Source organism: Manis pentadactyla, chromosome 9 (genome assembly GCF_030020395.1).
Source record: "Manis pentadactyla isolate mManPen7 chromosome 9, mManPen7.hap1, whole genome shotgun sequence".
NCBI classification, from domain to species: domain Eukaryota; kingdom Metazoa; phylum Chordata; class Mammalia; order Pholidota; family Manidae; genus Manis; species Manis pentadactyla.
Genome location: NC_080027.1, coordinates 32,474,331 through 32,496,100, shown reverse-complemented (window position 1 = coordinate 32,496,100; position 21,770 = coordinate 32,474,331). Strand labels below are relative to the sequence as shown.

Genomic DNA, 21,770 nt, shown 5'->3' with positions numbered 1-21,770 from the left:
GCCAGCTCCATGGTGTATGTGATCTGTACAATTCTGTGATGCTGAGTTGTATGACAAACAATGACAGTAGCAGGTTTATCAGACCCCAGTTCTAGGTTCACTTGGCAAAGCCAGCCTGAGTCCCCTTTGTGGACTATGTGTCTTTTGGACTGTGTAAGCCTCCAGGGTTCTGACATGCTCTGGGGTGAAGAGAAGACCCTAGAGGGAGATACTAAGACTTCGTGCAAATAAGGCAGTGATCCTCTTGCCAGTGGGTTTTAGCCCCAGGCAAGTTCACTCTTGATTTGGTGAGACTGAAAAATGACAATGGAACGTTCTTGGGGTAAAAGGGTTTATACCCAACTTTAATCCCACACTGACAGGTGAAGCACTAGAATCCCATCTGCCTCAGAGCAAGTCTGCATGCAGCAAGCAGGTCTCTGCCTCCAGGACTCTCTGTCCCCATAGCCATCTTGGTCTCTCTCCTTGGCACTGCCACCACTCCAGCCTCTGCTCTCCTGCAGCCATGCAGTCCAGAGCTCTGGGTAGAGCTCTTAATATAGAGTCAATATTAATGAATTGCCCACACGAGTGCAGTGAGCAAGCTGACCAGGGCCAGGTGAGAATCCTGGCCATAGATCTGTCATTTTCTCTACAAGGTATTTGAGCAATTAATCGAACATTAAAAATCTAGCCATAGTTGTCCTGGAATTGTGGAGCTGTTCATATGTTATACAACTTCTCCTGCTCTGAGTTCCCTGCTCACTGCTGTTCTGGTGTTCATGTCTTCTGTGTAGGTAGATGCCAGGGAGTCTCCTGGTTAGACCTGAACTGATTTGTGTTTATGTTTCTCTCTGTATATTAACAGGAACACTTATGGTTTATACACTGGAATTTCTTGTGAACTTGGACAGTGTAAGTCAGTCTTCCAGCACTGAATCAGTTCTAGGGCACCAACTAAATGCCAGATGGAAAACAGCTGTTAACCTGGGCAGTTGGTGGTAAACAGAAGTAAATTCAGGCTCAGAGAGCAAGAGCACCTTGTTCATTTGCAACATCTGTCATGACTGCCAGAGTGAGAAGTGGTTGCTGCCACGTTTGCCAACCCTGGCCCACATCAAATTCCACAAATGCCTGTTGTGTCCTTGCCTGTCTTCCAGGGCATGTGGTCATCTCTCACACCTTCCTCACACACTACTGCTGCTGCTTGAAGCTAACCAGATGCTCTGAGGGGGCAGGGAGCCTGCACACATCCGTGTCCGTCTTTCCCATCATGGTACCCCACCACCGGAACAGTACCTGCCCTCAGTAGGGACGTCACAAAATGTGTGAGCTTTAAGAAAGATGGTTCAGCTCATTGGCACCACCTGTGGTACACCTCAGCACAGGTGTGACCATCTCTTTGCTCCCCTAAGACCCCACCCATGCCCTGAACTCCAGCACCTGTCACACAGTGCTCTCATTACGTGTTGGTTGTCTGTCTGTCCTGCTAGGCTTTGGGCTACTTGAAGTTAAGATCTGTGCTATGTTTATCTCTGCATCTTCATGCTGGGTGCACAATGGGCATAAAGGAGAAGGCCTGTAAGTGCTATGTGAGTAAGTGACTAAATTATGTGAATGCATATCTTCACTTGGGCAGTTGCCCCCACCAGAAATGCTCTCTCTCTTCAAGTCATAGTCCTACTTGTTGATTTTTGCTTTTGTAGCCTGTAGAAATTTTCTCTATGTTTTCCTCCTAGGAGTTTTATGATTTCAGGTCTTATATTTAAGTCTTTAATGATTTCAAGTTAATTTTTGTGAACAGTGTAAGCTGAGGGTCCAAGAGGCAAATGTGACCTGCACGTGGATGTGTGCTGGGAGAGGAGAGGATGGGAGGGGCAGGGGAGCCGGTCGGAGTTGTTAGACTCCGTGATCGGCAGTCACACGAGTGACAGCATTCTAGTTCAGGGCATCTTCCAATCGATGCTTGAAGGAGCGGCTGGAACCTGCAGGGAATTTGGTAGCAAGGAAGAACAAGGTCTTGCCAATAGCAAGGAGGACTGGCGATTTGCTCGCATGATAAATATTTGAGTCCCTGTATGTCAGACACTGACAGTCCCTGGAGGCACAGTGATGAACAGAACTCACATGGTGCCTGCACTCATGAGCCTGAAGTCTAGTGAAAGGGAAGGGTGCCAGCCCCAGCTAGGTGGATGGAGCATCTCGATAGAACTCCAGAGCCGCCAGTCTTGAGCAGGACACAGGGCAACGGTGAAGCCACACTGAACAAGCACAGCCAAGGAGGGCAGGGGAAAGGCTGTGCTAACTCAGGCACACAGATGCTTGCCCGCCTTCCCAGCACCACCACGGGCTACCAGGGTGTCCATTAGCCTCACCGCTCAGTGAGGAGCATACTCCCCCTGCACTGCCAGGACAGGTTCTCACTGGCCCAGACACTGGGTGTTTGCAGCCGAGTGGAGCTGGACGCAATGAGGATCAACAAGAACAAGGAGTTGGCGCCAACACCATGCCAGATGCACATCATTCTGAACAAGCCCAGGCATGAACCCAGCAGCTCAGTCGGCTCTCCAGTGTTCTTGGCTGCTGAGAGCTCCTCCCAAAAACTGCAGACAGCTTCTGGAGGTTTTGGTGCATCTACACAGAGTCCCTTTCTGGTATTCCCTGAATGAAATAAAGTAAATGTGGTATGGTTACATAGGTCTTGTTTAAGCACACACATAAAAATACCTTTGTGTGGCACAATACAGGATTAATTTGTAGTTGTCATGCATCCACTGTTCTACTAGTTTCCTAGGGCCGCTGTAACAAACTACCACAAACTGGGTAGCTGAAAACAACAGAAATGCCCTGTCCTGAAGGTCCGGAGGCTAGAAGTCTGAAATCAAGGCTTTGGCTGGGCCACACTCTCTGTGAAGGTGCTGATGGTAGATCCCCCCTGGCCTCCTCAGGCCCTGGGCTCTGGGGCCGTGGACCATGCCCGGCACTCCTCAGCTTGTAGAGGCATCACTCTAGTCACATGGCCGACTTCTCTCCTCACGTCTTCACAGTATCTTCCCTCTGTGTGTGTCTTTCTCTGTGGCCAAATTTCCCCTTTTCAAAACACCACCTGTCATACTGGATTAGCTCCCACCTTAGTGACCTCATTTTAATTTGATTACCTCTGTAAAGACCCTGTTTGCAAATAACATTACATACTAAGGGTCTGAAGTTAAGTCTTCAACGTATCTTCTTGAGGGGACACAGTTCAACCCATAACATTTATTACAGGTGGTGAGTGGGTCTGGAGCCACTTGCCACATATTCATACTAGCCACATACTTGTTTCTATCTCTCTCTCTCTCTCTATCTCCCTCTCTCTCTCCTTCCCTCCCTCCCTGCCATCGCATTCTAGGGGAAAATAAATACTATTTTTCTCAACTTGGTTTTCTAGGAATATCGCCTTTTGGAAGAAAAAAAAATTGCTTATACCATTCATTTAGCAGTTAAACTATCTAGTTCTTGTGTTGTTCTTTCACTCTTATATTGACACTGAACATTTCATGTATCTATTGTTACAACTGTCCAACTCAATTTTAGACTCATTGAGAAAAGGGTTTCTAGTTTTGTTGACCTCACAAAGGAAAGTTCTGGTCACACTCTGTGGGTGTGACAAATGCTTAAAATCACAATATCCTCAATGCCAGCCACCGATACACTGCTCCAGGCAAAATGACTCTGCCCTTTGGTTTGATAAAATTACTAGAATGGTTGTTATTGCCACATATACACACATGAGGGTTCCCACAGGAAGGGGGCTTTTTACACATGTCCTTAACAAATGGTGACATAGGATTATATGGGCAATTCACAAGTTTGGGGTGAAGTTCAAATGTGTAGATGAGTGGGAGGTTTCTTTTCCATCTCTAAAGCCCCATAAAATTCATCCAATAATCATCACTATTGCCAGAGTCCAGAAAGTGATAAGAATCAGAGGTGAGTACCTGCCCCCAAGTAGAGGAGGTCCAGAAATAACAACTATTATAAGCAGGTAATGACTGCTATAAGATAAGCCTGGGGTCTTGGAGTATCACAGATGGTTCCAGAGGAAAGGTGCTTAATTGATCCAGGATGGTGAGACAAGAAGATGCCATGTAAGCTGAGAATGACAGGCTTAGTGGAGATCAGCAAGCAGAGACGATGGGGGAGTACCTTCTAGGTATATAGGTAGAGCAGGAATAAATCACGAAAGGGACTTGGCTATGAGCATTCCAGCACCTACCTTACAACTAGTGCTGAATTCCTGACACAGAGGTACTAGGGGAGTAGTACAGAGGCTGGCAGGAGACACATTTTAATTGAGCTAAGGACTTTGAAGTGACAGCAAGCTGTTGAAGGATTTTAAGGAAAGAAGTGATGAAACCAAAGTTGCTTTTTAGAATATCACCTCAGCAAGCAATGGGGAGGAGGGATTCAAGGACTGGGACCTCAGAGACAAGGAAGTCATCAAGGGAACACTGAGGGGTGCTGAGGGCCCAAACCCAGAGAGTGACATCAGCAAAAGAGTGGAGGAGACACACAAGAGTCGCTTGGAACTGTGGCTTTCAAACTGCAGGCCCAACCCATTAATGCATTGTATAAGCAATTTAATGAATAATAGCCAGGTTTTATTAATAGAAAAGAAAATATCAGTGTATCACACAGCTTCTAGCAGATTCTTGGCTTTGTAAGAAAATTTTCAATTATCTACTGAAATAGATCATTGAGAATTAACATAAATAATAATCCAATAATATTTAAATTATTAAATATGCATATATTTGAATGAATATGGATTTATATGACTATGGACATGGATATATTGGGACATGATATAAAATAAAATTTTTCTGAAGATCATGAATAAAAATATTTGAAACATACTGACTTAAGAAGATAGCCTGGAATAGGCATTAAGGAACCATTTGGACAGGAAGAGAAAGGCCACAACAAAGAGTGTTGGCTGCGCTGACTGGGCTACTTGGGTGGTGTGTGTGTTTCATTTGGACATAAAGTTTGAGGAGCTTGGAGGGCCCTCCAACAGAAACTGCATAGGAAATAGGTGGGGAAATGGGTCTAGGACGGAGGAAACAAGCTGAAGCTGCAGGCACGGATTTGGGGGTCACCAGGGCATTAGTGAAAGAACGTGAGGACTGTGAAGAGCAAAGGGCAGAAGTCAGGGAACCCAGGGCACCCAGTGTATGAGGAGAGTTCCAGCAAGGAGAAGGTGGCCTGGCCAGAAAGTGAGGGAGAAAACCAAGAGTCCAAAAGCCCAAGGAGGAGACTTTTAGGAAGAGGGGGCCCAGTTATTCAGCTGTAGGCCCGAGGCCAAGAGAGCTGGAGACGGAAGCTCCCACGGCTGCTGACTGGGGTTTCAGCACAAGCAGTTTTGGGGAAATGGTGGGAAGACGTAGAGTGACAAACTGTCCCACTTCGCCCAGGACCGAGGGGTTTCTTGGTATGTGGACTTGCCCTGCTAAAACTGGGACAATCCCAGGCAAACTGGGATGATTAGGGCTCCAAATAGTTACTTTAAATAGCAGATGAGGTGGAGGCAAAAAGCGTGGATTGTTTTTCTGAAAGACTCAACTCTTAAGAGATCTACAGGGTAATATCCAGAGAAGGAACTAGGGTTGAAAGAGTTTTCTACTTGTTTCTTGCCCCTTTCTTATTTTAAAAACCATGCTAAAGGTTTATTCCTAGGATGAGAGGAAAAAGTGAGGGTGAGGCTGAAGGTACAGGAAACTAAGGATAATTTCTGGAGTAGCATCTGGTCCTCTGAAAGTAGGAGGTGTGGGATGAAGAGCCTGAAGGGCAGGAAGAGGTCCTGTCTTCTGGAAGCAAAGACTCAGGTGTGAAAAAGTGGGGGAGGGAAATGGAGGGGATCCTAGCAGGGGCTCTCCACCTCATCAGCATGGGGGAGTGAAGAGAGGGGTAGGGTAGAGGCTTGAAAGGAGATGAGCAAAGGCTTGGGATGGCCATTTAGGAGGTGTAGGACAACACTAAAACACATTCAGACACTAAGGCTGAGGTGGGGAATCATGAAAACGCAGCATACAGTATAATTATTATTATCAACTAGGCTAGAACCCCCAGCCTGTCCAAAGTCATACAATTACATTATATTTCTGGTCTTAAAAAATATCTACCATTGCACTTACAAAGAAATTGCTAGAGGCAATTCTGTGGCTTTATAATAGCAATAATAGGCTTCGGGAGGACTGTTATCAATGGGTACTACTTACGGTGCTACAGCAGGTGGTTTGCTCAGACACACAGGTGCTCAGGCCGGAAGGCACTGTGGGAAGGAAAGAAAGCAGAGACAGGGCAATTTGGAGGGCACATCGTGGCCAAGCACACATTCTTGGCATCCTAGATAACAAGGTTTGGAACCTTGACAGAAGTACCTAGGCTGCCTGGTACTAAGAACTACTCTCTCTCTCGGAGGGCATTTATGCCAAAACCCTGCAATAACTCTTTGTGAGGGATTGTTATCCAACTGTGCCAGAGAGAAGACTGTGTCTCAGTACAGTTAAATAACTGGCCCTTGGCTGGCAAATTAGAACAGATAAGCTAAATTCATCAGTTTGGCCCCTCCCCTCGCTTTCTTTTCACCTATCACAATGAGGATAATAACAACACCTAAGCACAGGGCTTTGCAAGAATTAAATGAGATCAGTTGTCTGTGAAAGTGCCAGGCACCCACAGACACTGCTTATACATTTGTCTAGCATGCTGGTTCTCAACTGGCAGCGATTTTGCCCCCCAGGGGATATGTGATAATGGAGATGTTTTTAATTTTCAAATTTACGAAAATGGGTAGAGGCCAGGGATGCTGGTAAGCATTCTACTATGTACAGAATGGCCCCCACAGCAGAGAACTAGCCTGCCCCAAATGTCAAAAGTGGTACGGTTCAGAAACTCTGCTGGGGCATAGTGTAGGGGACAGGGAACCACACACACCGAGGACAGCAGAGCCTGAGTAGCAGGCAGTTCTTGGTGTTAGGACACGTGCAGATCTAGATCTTAGATCCACTATTTGCATTCAACAAGTTATTTAACATGCCTGAGTCTCACTTTTCAAATGGGGATACTAATAGCACTTACCTCCTGGGACTGAGGCTCAGTGCTGGCACAGGGAAACAGGCAGAGTGGGTATTATCATTACTAATGAAAGGCAAGGCAAGCAAGATACTGAGAGAGAAATACCTTGTTTTACTAAACTGGGTAAGAAGGAAGAAGAAATTAAGAAAAACCGCAGTGACACTCAGTAATTGTCCCGGGTTTTAATGTTTTCCTACTGTGCAATTTCATTCTGGATTGTACTCATCACAAAGTAGTTTAGATAGATTAAATGATTGTTGAATAATATTTTGCCAACACAATGGAATTAATCAATCTTTACCACTTTGAAAAAAATTCAGTAGACACTAAGTTGCTGGAGTTGTGAAAGGTCTTTTCATTGTTAGCAAGACTCATTGCTATATTTCCTGCAGGGCTCTCTTAAGAAAGGCTGTATTCAGAAGAGAGTAATTCAGTGATAGCATTTAAAGTTGTCTGTCATGGCTCAATACCCACTTGTTTCTTCAAAAGTTTCTTTCAGTACTTATCACAGCACTTTAGATTTGTACAAACATTAACCTGGATTTTAACACCTTTTGCAGTAACACCAGGATTTCGACTTAACTATAGATATTCTTATCATCTCTTGGCTGTCATGAAGAGACACAGTTTTCCTTTGCAATGTAGTTAATCAGTAGGCAATATCTCTATATTCCCTGGGTACAATTTTCCTCTTTTTTTTTTTCCATTTTTCCTCTATTTTCCCTGGATGCATATATTCCCTCTTCATGCATTTTTACCCACAGGTTCTGCAGAACAGAGGGTCCCTTTTCTTTCCAGCTGCTCACATCCCACCCAGTCTTTCCTTCTCTGCCCTTCAACCATCCTGATACCTTGGATGTATCCTCTCTGCCACTTCATGGCTGGCTAAACATTTCTGACTTTTTCCTAAATGTCCCCAAGATACCAGATCAGGCTCCTCTCTCCAGGGCCCCTTCAGGTTCCGTTCATCACGCCTGCTCTTCAGGAAAGAGAGGCTCCTTTGGAAACTTTACACCCATCACCATTCCCTCTAGTGGAGAGAGTGTGGGTATAGGGAGAGCGGAAGTACAGGGGAGGCAGAAACCAAGGGAACAGGGAGTGGAACAGGAGAAGAGAGGGTAGAGAGGGTGCACAGCTTGTAGGGAAAAGGCAATCACCAAGCAAATAGATGAGCCCAAAGAAGAGCATGGGATTCACAGTCCTAATGGCATCCACGTGGAGAAACCATTTACATATGAATGTAAAATATATATACTTGCAGAACCAGCCAAGCACTGCAGGGCTCAAGGCATTTTAAGTACTTACCTCTGAGCTGCCCAACAAGCTGTGAAGAAGTGACAAGCGGAGGAATATTATCCCCATCCTCTCAGATAAGGACACTTAGGTGCCAAGTGTTTGTAACTTGCCCAGTGCCCCCCCGTTGCAAAATGGATGAAGAATGGAAAAGGTAAAGGGAGAGAAATGGACCCCAGGTTTGCCAGACTTAAGCCTTCTACATCACAGATTTGCAAGAAAAGGCAGCGAGGGAATGGGGGGGACGGGAGATTACGGAGAACAGTGAGAAGCCAGAGAAAGAGCAAGAAAGTAAGCAAGGGAATTGATAGGAGGGGAAACGGATGGAAAGGAAGGGAGCAGAAAAACCTCAAGAGGAAGTGTGACAGGGAAGAGGCCCCAACACAAGGACAAGCACACGGGAGGTCAGCGGGGGACACCGGCCTGGTGATCCCAACAACACATACACCTGACAAGGCAGAACCCACACGGAGAACCGTCCGTCCTCTTGAAAAACACCCAAATCAATAACAACGTATCTCCGCTCCATTATTTTCAATACAGGTTTTAATTCACAATGCACTCAGAGGGCAGGGAAGGGAGGGGAGGGACCAGGGCACTGTTTGGAAGGGGCAATTACGCTAAACACACTGACCTTTTGCTGAAAAGTTGGAGAAGGGACAGGTGGCAAAGAAGCCACCTCTTTCCCGTCGCGCCATCCCCACCCCAACTCTCCAAAGCCTGTCTCGGTTTCTCGGCTCATTTGGTCTGATAGGAACATGTCAGGGGTTTGCTGTCTGTTTTTGACACTTGAGGCTGTGAGTAAAACGACCCCCAACTCTTCCTCGTCTCTGTTTTTTAAGTTTATTTTATTAATTGATTTGTTTTTGAACTCCCGTTTCAGCTCCATGCGCACTTTCCCATCGTTCTTGGGCTTAGTTAGGGGAGAGCCGGTGCGGGCGCTGCCCTCAGCACCGCCGGGAGGGAAGGGGAGCTGGCAGTCAGTCCCGGGGCGCGCCCTCCTCCCCGGGGCCCCCTTCCCAAAGCCCGTCAGGTCTCCACAGGCCAGGGAAAGCCGTGCGGCTGTAGCCCGCGCTGTAGTCGTAGGACACCTGGTGCGGCGGCGGCGGCGGGGGCAGGGCGCAGTCCGAGAAGAAGGGGGCGAAGGAGGCCAAAAGGCCAGGCCCGTCCTCCCCACCTGGAGAGTCCGCGGGGGCGGGGTACAGGGGGCGCAAGGCCTCGTTCAAGGTCAAGCCGCCGCGGGGCGCAGCCAGGGACGGCTTCTTGGTTGGGGGGCAGGCCGGGGCGCTCCAGGGCTCGGGGTACAGTGGGCTCCCCACCATCGCGGGCGGCGGCTCAAAGAGACCGGGCTCCAGCTCCGGGGGTCCCCGCAGGACTGTGGCGCCGGTGGGGAACACATCGAGAGGCTCCGCGGCGAGCAGGACTCCCGCCTCGGCGCCGGCGCCGTAGTCGGGCCCCAGCAGCTCGAAGAACTCCACGGCCTCCGCGCCCTTCTCCAGCTCGCCCAGGCTCAGGCCGGGCCCCGACGGGCTGCAGCAGCCGCCACCGCCCGCCCGGGAAGGCTCGGTGAAGAAGGACGGGGGCAGGTTGCGGGCCCTCAGCGGGACTTTCCTGGAGCCGGGGACCGCCGCACCGGCCGCGGGAGCGGCCGCGTCCCCTCCCGCCCCAGCGCCCGCCCCGCCGGGCCCGGCCGCGGCTACCGCCGCCGCACCCCCGGCCGGCTGGGCGGCCCCGGGAACGTGGCGCAGCGAGTCGAAGAGCGCGGCCAGGCTCCGGCTCTGCAGGCTGGCGGCCGCCGCCGCCTGCGACGCCTCCCGCCGGGGGGCAGCCTTGCCGTGGGCTGGGGCCGCGACCGTCTGGGCGCCGGCGGCGGCGGCGGGCGGCCGCTTGGCGGGCGTGTCGGCGGCGCCCGGGGAGGGCGGGCCCGGGGGCACGGCGCCCATGAGGCCGCTGCAGCGCTTGATCTGCTTCTGCAGGTACTTGCGGTGGTTCACCTTCCGCTTCGACTTGCCCGGCTTGTCCAGGGCCAACTTGATGTTGCTGGACGCCGAGTCGATGAAGCTCAGCAGGTCGCGGGTGGCCTCGCGCACGTCCCCGCCGTCGGCGCCCGCCAGCAGCGCGCCCGCCGGTGTCCCGGTCTCATCGTCCTCGAAGCAGCAGCCCTTGTCCAGGGCTCCGAAGGCGCCCCCCAGCCCGTCCGGGGAGCCCCCGAACCCGAAGGGGACGAAGGCGTGCGTGCTGAGGAGCGCCGCCTGCACCGCCATCGCCGCGACTCCCCGGCGGCCTGCAGCGCGGCCCCTGTGCGGCCGGCCGGCTCCCGCCCGCGACCCAGCCCGGGAGGGGCGCGCGCGGCGCAGCCTCCGCACGCCGGCCGGGCCCGCGGCTCCGCCTCGCGGGGGAGCTCATTAGGTCTTGTAAGCGAGGGGCGGGGGGCGGGAGCGCGCGGCTGCCGCCCCGGTGGCGGAGGGGAGGGGTTTGCTGAGCCCGGCCGCTCGCAGTGGGGTGGTCGCTTCTCTGGCTTCTGGGCTTTCTCAAGCTCGTCGCCTTAACCCCTTCGTTTCCCTTCGCCCCGCAGCGTTTCTCTTGGCCAGCCAGAGGCAGGACAGGATGGCCCGTCCTCCAACCCCAGCTCCTGAACGACCACGCCCTGGCGCGGGGGGGCTCTCTGAGGCTGAGAGGACAAGGGTCCAGAGACGTGGGTTTCAGCCCCAGCTCTAGTTATAGACATGGCTACCGGCTACTGGGCGCTTGCTTATGCTGGACACTGTCCATACATTGTCGTTTAATCCATGAACAATAGCCCTGTGAAGTACGTTCTGAGCACCATCTAACAAATGAAGAAAGCAGCAGAGAGGTTCAGTGAGTTGAACTAGGGCATTTCCCGTCCAGGTGACTCCAAAACCATTCCTAAACCCTTGACAGACCTTGTGTTCACTCCTGTCCTCAGTTTTCTCATCTGTGAGATGGAGGAAGGAAACTAGTGTCTCTTCAAGCCCTTACCCTGGTCCTAAGATAATACCTTGAGTTTCCGCAGGACTCAAGTCTGGCGCTCTTAATTCTACCCCTTGACTGTTACAAGTAACAATTAGCTGACAATAAATCGAGGCCAGCACTTGGCCCATTTTTTATTATTGTAGATATAGACAACAGGAGACAAAGGAGAAAGGAATCGCTCCCACTAAGCCAGGTGGGGCTTGAGAGAGAAAACTCTCAGCATCTTAGGACAAATGATGGATTGGAATCTCTCCCCTACTTGTCATGCCGTTTAGGTTGTCCTACAACTTCTGCTGCATTTCAAGAATCACCCGAAAGTTCACTTAGACCCAATTTCACCTGGCAGGCCTCTTGGGAGAAAAAGAATGAGCAATATGATAGAGCCTGGAAGATGATTCAGAAAAGACTTGGGTTCTGATCTTAGCTCCACCACTCAATAGCTCTGTGACTCAAGTTGAAATCTTTGCTCTGATGACTATGTGTCTTTGGGCAAATCACCGACCTCTGTCTGCCTTAATTTATTTATTCACCTTAAATGCAGGTGAGGTTGCCTACCTCACAGGGCACCTGTGGTATTTAAAGAGAACATTCTGTGAAAAATCCCTATCTGTTACCTCTCCCACACCCTGTATATTTGTCCTCACTTCTCTAAAAGGTGGCTATGTTTCCTATGTGTCTTCTCTGTCACAAGGCAGTCATGAAGATTGAATGAGGTCACATATATGAGGACAGCATGTGTGTGATAGTGTCCCCTGAAGTCATGGTAGTTGAGGCCAAGAGTCTGCATTGGGAAGATACCTATCATCTCTTTCAAGACTCTTTTCTTTAAGCCCCATTTTTTAGAATAAAATAATTTTTGAACACTGTGAAGGAACAGCCTTACCAAAGACAGTCTAGGTGAACACTCTTCGTTTAGGAAGTGAAGTAGGCACTTCCCAAACCAACGCAGCTGAGTCCAACTTCCTATTTTTTTAAATTCAAGTTGGGTCAATTATGACATACTTTCATTTGAGTCACATACGGGATTTTGTCCTCCGTGATTAGACTGTTTCATTCTTGGTGGTCTTTGCACTCAAAAGATTGTGAGGCTGTCACTGAGTTGTTTCTCAACCCCTCAGAAGCGGACGTCAGCACTGACCCTCCCTTTCTGACAGGACCACTCCATAGGCCCCCAGGCCTGGCCAGGCAAGTGGACTCTTTTTTGCACTGTCTTTCAACTGAGCAGCTCTTACAAATCCCCAGACACAGATTGCATAGGACTCTATGTCTGAAACATCTTTAGTCTGAAACATCTCTCTTAATCCCCAGAGTTAGCTAAACTCTAATGTAATCATATTCAAAATTAATGGAATATAAGACGTTTCCTATGTAAAAGTCTTTTCATGTCAAGGTCATTAGAACTTAATGATTAAAGTTGATTTGGATTTAGATGAGACCAGGCTCAAATTCTGGCCTGCCACTTGCTAGATGGGAGTCCTTGGACAGGTCAGTTCATCTTTCTAAGACTCAGTTTCCTTATCTGAAAAAAATGGAAACTGGCATAACTGTTCTCAGACTGTGAGAATTACATGACATGACATGCAAATAATACCTCTGAGTAGTATTTTTTTCATCTGTCCAGTGGAGATCTTCTCAATTCCTCAAGATTGTTGTGAGTTTGTATATATATATGAATGTTCCTCGCACAAAATAGTGGTTCAACAAATATCTATGTTCTTGATTAATTAGGTTCCACCAGTTCCTTACTGACATACACATCACCCTACAAAATCAGCATCACTGTTCTTTCCCCCAACAGAGCAAGGGGTATTTTCAAATGCAAGAGAGCAACTATATGTGTGAGTTGTGGAAATTTAGGAAAAGGCAGTGAGAGGTCCTAAACTAGAGCCAGGGATTAAGACTGGAGCCTTTTATTATTCGACTGACTATAGAAAAGTCACATAACCCTCTGGACCTCAATGTTCCCATCTATAAAATGGGATTAACATGGTGAGCCTATTTGCTGATGCTATTGTGAAAATCAGTGAGATTAATGGAAGAGGAAATTCTTTGTCAAACATAAAGTTCTATCTACAAATATAAGATATTCATGGTTTGAAGTGCTATAGTCTGATTCACAAAATTGATCCTTACACATAAAATATCCATTCAGTCACTTATTCATTCAACCAAAAGATATTGACACCAACAGTGTGCTCAGCACTGTGCTAGTACTGAGGATACAGACATAAGAAGCCATGATTCCTACCATTTCTGGTGGAGACAGACATGCAAGCAAGTCATTGTAATGTAATGCAATACATGTCTCAGTGGAAGTAAATTAAAGGTACAATAGTTAATAGAATCAAGTCTGCCCAGGGGAGTCAGAGTAGGCTGTGTAGACAGGTAACATTTGAGCTAAGACTTAAACGATGCATTTCAGTGTGCCAAGCAAACAAGCAATATCTCTGGGAACAGCCAGGCAGAGGCATGGTTATATGAAAGCAATGGCATTTATGGAAACTAGATAATAAGGCAACAAAGAATAACATTGGCTTGAAATATCTGTATACCAGAGACCAAAATAAATCCTTAGAACTTCTAATGTCCTACGAAATTGTACATGTAGACCTCACCTCATGGTCTTGGTTGCCTTCCTCCTTGATCTCCTTTCCTTTAAGGAAGAGCTCTGTCTGCAATGAAATTAGTTACAGCAAAGTGAGTGGCCAGCACCTGCCAGGCCCATTGGCCCCTACTCCTCCCCCGAGTGAGCAGGCTCACTGGAATGGCTTGACATCAATATATTTCATTTCCAATGGGGCAGGAGGACCCAGCTCCAGCCTGCACTAGGGCCTCTCTGCAGAGCTCCAATCTAGAGCCTTTTTGCCCAGTGATACCTACTGCTGAACAAGTGGGATTAGTCTCCTTGGGAACCAAGCCCCCCAGGGGCTCAAGGGCTGAACTCGCCCAAACGTTTTGGGAGAATTGAGATTTCATATTGTTCTTTTGCGCTTGGATTTCGGGACATTACTTAGACAAAAGCCCACCTGAGAGCTGCCTCTTTTCTTGTGGGTAAATATAGCAGCAGGATCAAGAGCTGATTTACTTATTTTGTTTTTCCCTTTGTAGCTTTAATCATATTCCCTGCAGGACAAACTTAGTTCTCACAGATGTCAGAAATCCACATTCATAAAAGGAGAAATAATTTTGCATGTTTTTTTTCTGTCTCTCATCCCGTACCAATTTCCTGTCACTCAACTATTTTTGAAACTTCAAATAAAACAAATTAATTCCTCAGTTTTACCACACAATTTATAAAGTATCAATCTCATCATAAAATATTGTTACCTTATAAACTGTGCACCCTAAAAAGGTATCTCATTTTCTTTCTCATCCTTTACTGCTGCAAATCAGATTCTACTATGACTACATCTTAATTTCCATCTTATATTTTAGATGTTTTTCTGGTTACCTGTAGTTGTATAACAAACTATTCCAAATTGAGTGGCTTAAGACAATAACCATTTTATTATTTCTCACAATATTATGGGGCAATAATTTGAGCAACACCTGGTTGGGTGATCCTTCTGGTCCACCCAATGTTGACTTTGGCTGTTCTGGACAATCGAAGATGATGTCATTCACATAACGGCACCTGTGCCCACACATGCTGGCCTCTCCAAAATGCTGGTCTAACAGTACTCAGACTTCTTACAGGGAGGCTCAGGAATCCCAGACACAATGCTGGGAGAGGTCCGAGGCACATCTGAGGCTCCTTAGGACCGAGTCCCAGAAATCCCAGAACAGCACTTTCACTGTATTCAGTTGGTCAAGCAGGTCATTAAGTTCACCTGACTCAAGCACAGAGAAATTAGAATCCAACCCTCAATGGAAGAACTAGCAAAAAATTTGTCTGGTATGTCTTTTAAATGTTTTTTAATCTATAGTGCCCCCCTTTTCCTTTTCTTTGCAATTGATTTATAGAAGAAACCAGTCATTGGCTTGTCATTTTCCCCACATTCTGAACTTGGTTAGTTGCATTATCTCCATGGTGTCATCTAACATGTTTCTCTGGCCCCTGCTCTTCCTGTAAATGGGAAATAGATACAGAGGCTTGATCAGATTCATTTTCTTTTTTTTATAGCAGATACACACACATGCTGTGGAATACATGCTACAATATGTATAATAGTTCTAGAATAACAATGCCAATATTCTTACTAATAATATAATTAATAGAAATAACTTCTTTTTTGCCATTCTTTTGTCCTCAAAACATATCCCACTAGTGGTGAACAGTCCAATAACTATGTTTTAAATTCACTTTAAAAATCCTCTGTGTGTGGTTATGCCACCATTTAAATACACAGGTTCATTTGTTTTACTTTGCCTTGTTATATAAAAATTGCCTTATAAATATTTAATTTTGTTTTATAATTTTTAAAAATTATGCGTTTAAAGTCAAGACTACACCACAAGTCATATTCAGAGAGGGCTAGCTTCTACTGCAGTCCCCTCCACCCTATTTTCTCCCTCCTTACTATAGGTAATCACTGTTGTTTTGTTTTTTTTCAGAGTTCATGCTTGTCCTTCACTAGATAATCATATTTTTATTATATATACTTTTCTCTATCTTGCTTTTGTCACTCAACAATAATATATCTGCATTCTTTTTTAACAGTTGTATAGCATTCCACTGAATGGATCTACCATAATTTATTCAACCAGTCCTCCTATGATTAACTTACTTGGGGTTTTCCCAGAACTTTTATGTTATAAACAGGGCTGTAATGAATAGCTTCACTGTAAAACCAAGATCTACTAACTACTGGTCTGGTGCTCCCTTCTTAATATCAGTGCAGTTATGGAAATAAGGCATATACTAATCTATATCTCATTCCTTTTGTTTATTTAACAAACATGTATAGAGCACAGACTATGTGTCAAGAAGTGGTATAATTTGGAAGGATGTTGAGATGCAGAAAGCAGGGTCTACTCCAAGGAACTCATAATCAACTAGACAGTGCAGACACATATTCAAATGAATGCAAAGCCCTATAAAATAAGGTATAAACAAATCACTGTGGGTTTAATAGAAAGAGAAATCCATACAGATAAAGGAATTTGGAATGGAGGTATAGATATGTGACATTTGAGTAGAGCTTTAAAGAGCAGAATTCCCCAAAGTATTAAAAGATGATATAAACAAGAGATAGAGGTGACTTGGAAATGTAGCTATAATGTTTTTCCTTAGCTAGGATGTTTTAATTTTTTACAAAGAGAATGTATTCATGTATTATCTGTTTACATACATTACATGTTTAGTTAAAATGTTAATTTTTCAAATGAGTATAGATGGCATGTTCAGTGAGTAATGAATATTTCTGTGTTCCTAGATACACCTAGGAAAGTAATAGGAGACAATGCTAACTGGGTTGGGATTATTAAAGATACTGAATGCCAAGCTGAGACGATGTATAATCAACCCTAAACTCTGTAATGTTTATCTGCCTTTCTGTATCTCTTGAGATATTGTTGGGCTTGGTTTATGCCAAAGAGAAATAAGACTGGAGAGAAAAGAGCTGGATTTCAGTTCTGGATCTACTTGCAATTTTATCTTGTATATTAATTAATTCTATTCTGCTTTACTTCAGAAAGAAATTTAGGCCACTGCAAGAGTGCATAAAATGCAATAAGGTAACACACATTAAAAGCAAAATTGCAACCCAGGGCTCAAATCTTAGTTCCTACTGCAATTTCCCAATAAAAGAAACTAGACCTCTTGAGAGAAATGGCTGGGGGTAGGGAATATTCAAGATGAGCCTGGAAAATGTTACAGTGGCAGAAAGTGAAGAAGTGCTCAAAGCACAAAATAAATGATGGGATATGTCAAAGGGATATAAGCGCCACTGGAAAGAGCGCCCTATGACCGAAGCTGGAAAAATTTAAGCAACAAAATAAATCATGTAATATTGGATTATAAAAGAAGGAATAAAGTAAACATTCATTAATCCATACTGATGTAAACAAATGATTGCATAAGTAGGTAAATGGGGGAGAATAGTCACATCTCCCATGCAGAAGAATTCCAAGTGATTTATGTAGATACTCCGTTCTTAAGTTGGTAAAGCATAATTTCCACTGGTGAAGAGTGAGCCGTGTACAGTGACTTCCTTCCAAAGGATACAACATGGAATGAAGGGCAAAAGAAACTTTATAGTAGAGAAACCTGACAAACACCACGTCAGCCAGGTGGTCAACATGAGCACCAACACCAATGTCATCCTGATAGTGTAAGGCCTCGATAGGAAGTGATGACACTGTACTTCTGTGGTATTCTCAAAAGGCTACTGCCATCATCTGATCATGAGAAAAACTTCAGACAAATCCCCATGGAGGGACATTCTACAAAAATACCTGACCAGTACTCCTCAGCAGTACCAAGGTCATCAGAAACAAGGAAGCCTGAGAAACTGTCCCAGACAAGAGGAGCCCAAGGAGACAGGACACAGAAATGTAATATAGTGTCTTAGATGGGATCCTGGAGCAGAAAAGAAGATATTAGGTAAAGCCAGGATAACTGAATAAAGTATGGACTTTGGTTAATAGTAATGTACCAATATTGCTTCAATAGTTGCTGTAAATGTACTGTAGTAATGTAAGACGTGAACAGTGGGTAGTAAAACTGGGTGTAAGGCATATGAGAACTCTCTAAACTATCTTTGTAATTTTTCTGTAAGTCAAAAACTACTCTAAAATTAAACATTTATTTAAAAGAAAAAGAGGAGGAGGATTTCATGAAGAAATAAAAATGTAACGTGTAGCATAAAATGGGACCTGGGACTTAGAATGAGATTAAACCTAACATATACTATATCCTTGTGAAAAAATCTCCAACTTGGTTCTAATCTTCCTAACAGCCAATGAGAAAAGGGAAACCTGATCAGCTGCCATAATTAACACTACCAAAAAGATAAAAGGAGACCAATTGCTTAGGATAAATAGAGGATACTTGGTACTAGAGCCAGTCACATATTTCTGTCAAGGATCCTCATGAAGAGGAGAATGTAAAATTGGGTGAACAATCTTCATACACAACAGCTGTGGCAGATCATTGTAATAATGGCTCCAGTGAATCCCTGATCCCTGATCCAAGCCCCTTTGCAATGTGAACTGCCACTCTTCCCATCAAGAGCTGGATCTCTATTCTCCGCAACTTTGAATCTGTGCCGGAGGCAGTACACAAGTCTGAAACCTTTGCGATTTTGCAACGTAAGAGGCTCTGCAGCTTCCACTTTCGTAATCGTGGAACACTGAGACCCCATGCTGTGGACAATCCCAGGGGAATCGATGTACCCCCTGATGACAGCCAGCACCGTTACCAGACATGCTGGTGAGGCTATTTTGCAACCTCCAAATGCAGTCAAATCATCACGTAATTGAAGCCATATGAGTGGTTTTGGGAAAGACCTGCAAAAGAACCACTCAGACTGCCAACCCATATAATCATGTAAAGTAAGACAATTTGGTTTTCAGCCAATTAATTTTGGGATGGTTTGTTATGCAACATGTTTTGTGGGCTATTTTTAAAATAACATCTTCACTGTAGAATGGCCCCACACTCCAAAATCTATCAAAAGCAACTGAATAGAAAGCAGCCATTCTAACTGACACTTTGGAACTATCTCTTGAGCAAAATAATCCCTCCCCTGCCCACTTCAACTGAGATAATGGACATGAAAGCACTTTGCAAACTGGAAGGCATCCTACCAATTGCTGTTCATTCAATTTTTTAAAGAAATACTATGGGCTTTCCAGAATATTGCTAAACCAGGATAGCAAGCAGTACGTGCGTAAGAGCAATCGTGGATTCTCCTTACTCTGGACATCAGGAAGTCAGTGTTTCCTAAATTATGCTCTTCATCCCCTGCTTGTCACCAATGATCACTCAAGGGATCCCCAGATGGCTTGGTGTTTTCAATGGAAAAGGAGTTGAAACAATTTTTGTGTAAATGTATTTCATAAATTTTAAATTAAAAACGAATTATGGCTTTCCAAAACTGAAGGAACAAAACAGCAGAAGACTCACAGACTCCAAGAAGAGACTAGCAGTTGCCAAAGGGGAGGGGAGAGGGAGGGGAGGGCGAGTGGGGAGAGAGGGAGAAGGGGATTGAGGGGTATTATGATTGGTACACATGGTGTGGGAGGGGTCACAGGGAAGACAGGGTAGCACAGAGAAGACAAGAAGTGACTGTGGCATCTTACTACACTGATGGACAGTGACTGCAATGGGGTATGGGGGGGACTTGATAATATGGGTGAATGTAGGAATCACAATGTTTTTCTTGTGAAACCTTCATAAGAGTGTATATCAATGATACCTTAATAAAAAAAATCCAATTATGACTTTCACAGAAATCACAATTTATTCCTTGTAATCACTTCCTATGCATGTATTACAAGGACTATAAATTACATGATCATTCAATCAATAGATGTGGTTTCACCTCATATTCATGTAATTTACTCATTATAAATTTTGGTTACATTATCATTTTCTTCATTATTAATATATTACACATATATCTCAAATTTATGAAAGTTGATCAGTGGCTCCAAAGCAGTTTTTGTAGTACTAAATTAGTGAGAAAAATATAAAAAATATTATAAATATATATGTAGTGAACAAGATAAAGCAAAATATAAAATGTATATGCTGGCATACATGCATCTGTAAGTGTAATAATTTGTACAAAACTGCAAAACAAAAAAAATGAAGGAAGAAGAAATTTGGAAACTAGCTGATTTGTGCCACAGAACCCAGGGAAGCCTTAGTACTTGAGAAAGCAAGAGTGAGGAGAGGGACTGAAAATAGGAGAATTAGTTGAAAGCTTGGATAAGAGGCAATTAGATTCCAAGACCCCTTCTCCCACCCCATGCAGTCACACAATGACCTCTTCTCACCTGGAATGAAAACAGTATTTTTATTTTCTATGGAATTGAACCACAGTAGTTCCAGTCTAGGGGACTCCATATACAATAGTAAGTGCGCAGTGAGACATCATAGTGGAAAAAAGGGAATTAAATGAGATCCTACATTATGAATAATGACCCTCAACCTCTTCTCTCCAGTTTCTAGGTTTGCAGCATGTCACTTACCCATCAGGAGGTGGAAATAGCCTTCTCTGAAGGGTTCCTAGCACAAGAGAAAAAATTGGGTGGATTTCCAATAAGCTTTTGGTTATCCACTCCTAAATAAAATTGACACCCAAGGTTCATCAAGTATTTTGGTAATGTTTTCAACATGGATGGCAGAGACCATGAAAGGAAAAAAAAAGATTGGGGAAGAGAATCCCAGAGGAAACTAACAGTGCAAAGAGCAAAAGAAAACTTCCATGTAAATTAGAATTTTAAAAGATAAAACAAGATTAAAGATAAAAAAATACTACAACTACAAAACGAGCATGAGATGCTACTGAAAAAGTGGGGGATACTGCTGACAAAGGGGGGAGAATCAAATTCAATGAAGTGCTCTTAGAAATTTGTGGCAATATATTTTTAAAAGTCAATAGAAGAATTGGAAGATAAAGTTCAGGAAATCTAGAAAGAACAAAGAGTCAAAAATACTTTCAACATTATGCCTACAGGAATTTCAGAAAAGAGAATAGATTAAATGGAGGAGAAAATATTGTCAAATGTTATAGAAGCGGTGGCTGAAAAGAATCCAGTAGATGCCTAGAAACCTTAATGAGAAAAGACCCACATCAAAGCACATTATTATGAATTTCAAAATATCAAGGAATAAGGAACTCTACAGGAAAATAAAAGTAAAAATGGAATCAGAATAACAGCAAATTTTTCATTAACAACACTGGAACTTGGGAAATCAGCAGAACAATGCTTTTAAATGTCTGAGAGAACATTATTTCCTACTTAGAATTCTATACCAAATTCAATGATCAGTCAAGCATGAGGGTAGAATAATAGCATTTTCAGACATATAATATCTTATAACATTACCTCTCAAGAAACTTTTCTCAGGGAACCACTGAATAATGTGCTCCATGAAGAAAAGGTAACCAGAAAGCAGGGGATCTATCGTAGGTTAGAGTCAGAGAGAATTCCCTGGGTAATGACCAAGAGAAGTACAATAGTAGCCGTGCAGCAGGTCAAATGATGGCCATCAGTCCAAATTCGAGCAAGAGAATGGAGAGTTCCTGGAGAAGGGGGCAATGTCTCTAAACAAAATTAATTGATAGATTTCTTTATGCATCCAACCATGGTGATAGGAGATGCAGAAATTCTTGTTGCTTTGAATATTCTTCCCTTTTTCTTATTTTTGCGTGACGGAGCCTATCTCATCTGTGGAGGCTGACAATGACAATCACATGTCCTTTTAACCACAG

General features: G+C 44.7%; 1 protein-coding gene and 1 long non-coding RNA gene across 2 annotated transcripts in view; both read right to left on the bottom strand.

The window, feature by feature from the left end:
* Positions 1 to 21,770, bottom strand: part of LOC130684864 (uncharacterized) — a 111,695-nt gene that overhangs the window by 76,004 nt on the left and 13,921 nt on the right. Inside the window, exon 2 of the long non-coding RNA XR_008999193.1 lies at positions 14,001 to 14,057. This is a non-coding gene — a long non-coding RNA (uncharacterized LOC130684864). The remainder of the gene's footprint in view (positions 1 to 14,000; positions 14,058 to 21,770) is intronic.
* FAM181B (family with sequence similarity 181 member B) lies at positions 8,920 to 11,453 on the bottom strand. The gene has a single exon (XM_036895494.2). The coding sequence runs from the start codon at positions 10,653 to 10,655 to the stop codon at positions 9,372 to 9,374; it is 1,284 nt and encodes a 427-aa protein (XP_036751389.1). The 5' UTR covers positions 10,656 to 11,453; the 3' UTR covers positions 8,920 to 9,371.

Bases quoted from the DNA above. Each gene is read 5' to 3' on its own strand.
- FAM181B (XM_036895494.2), bottom strand. From the start codon at position 10,655: ATGGCGGTGCAGGCGGCGCTCCTCAGCACGCACGCCTTCGTCCCCTTC.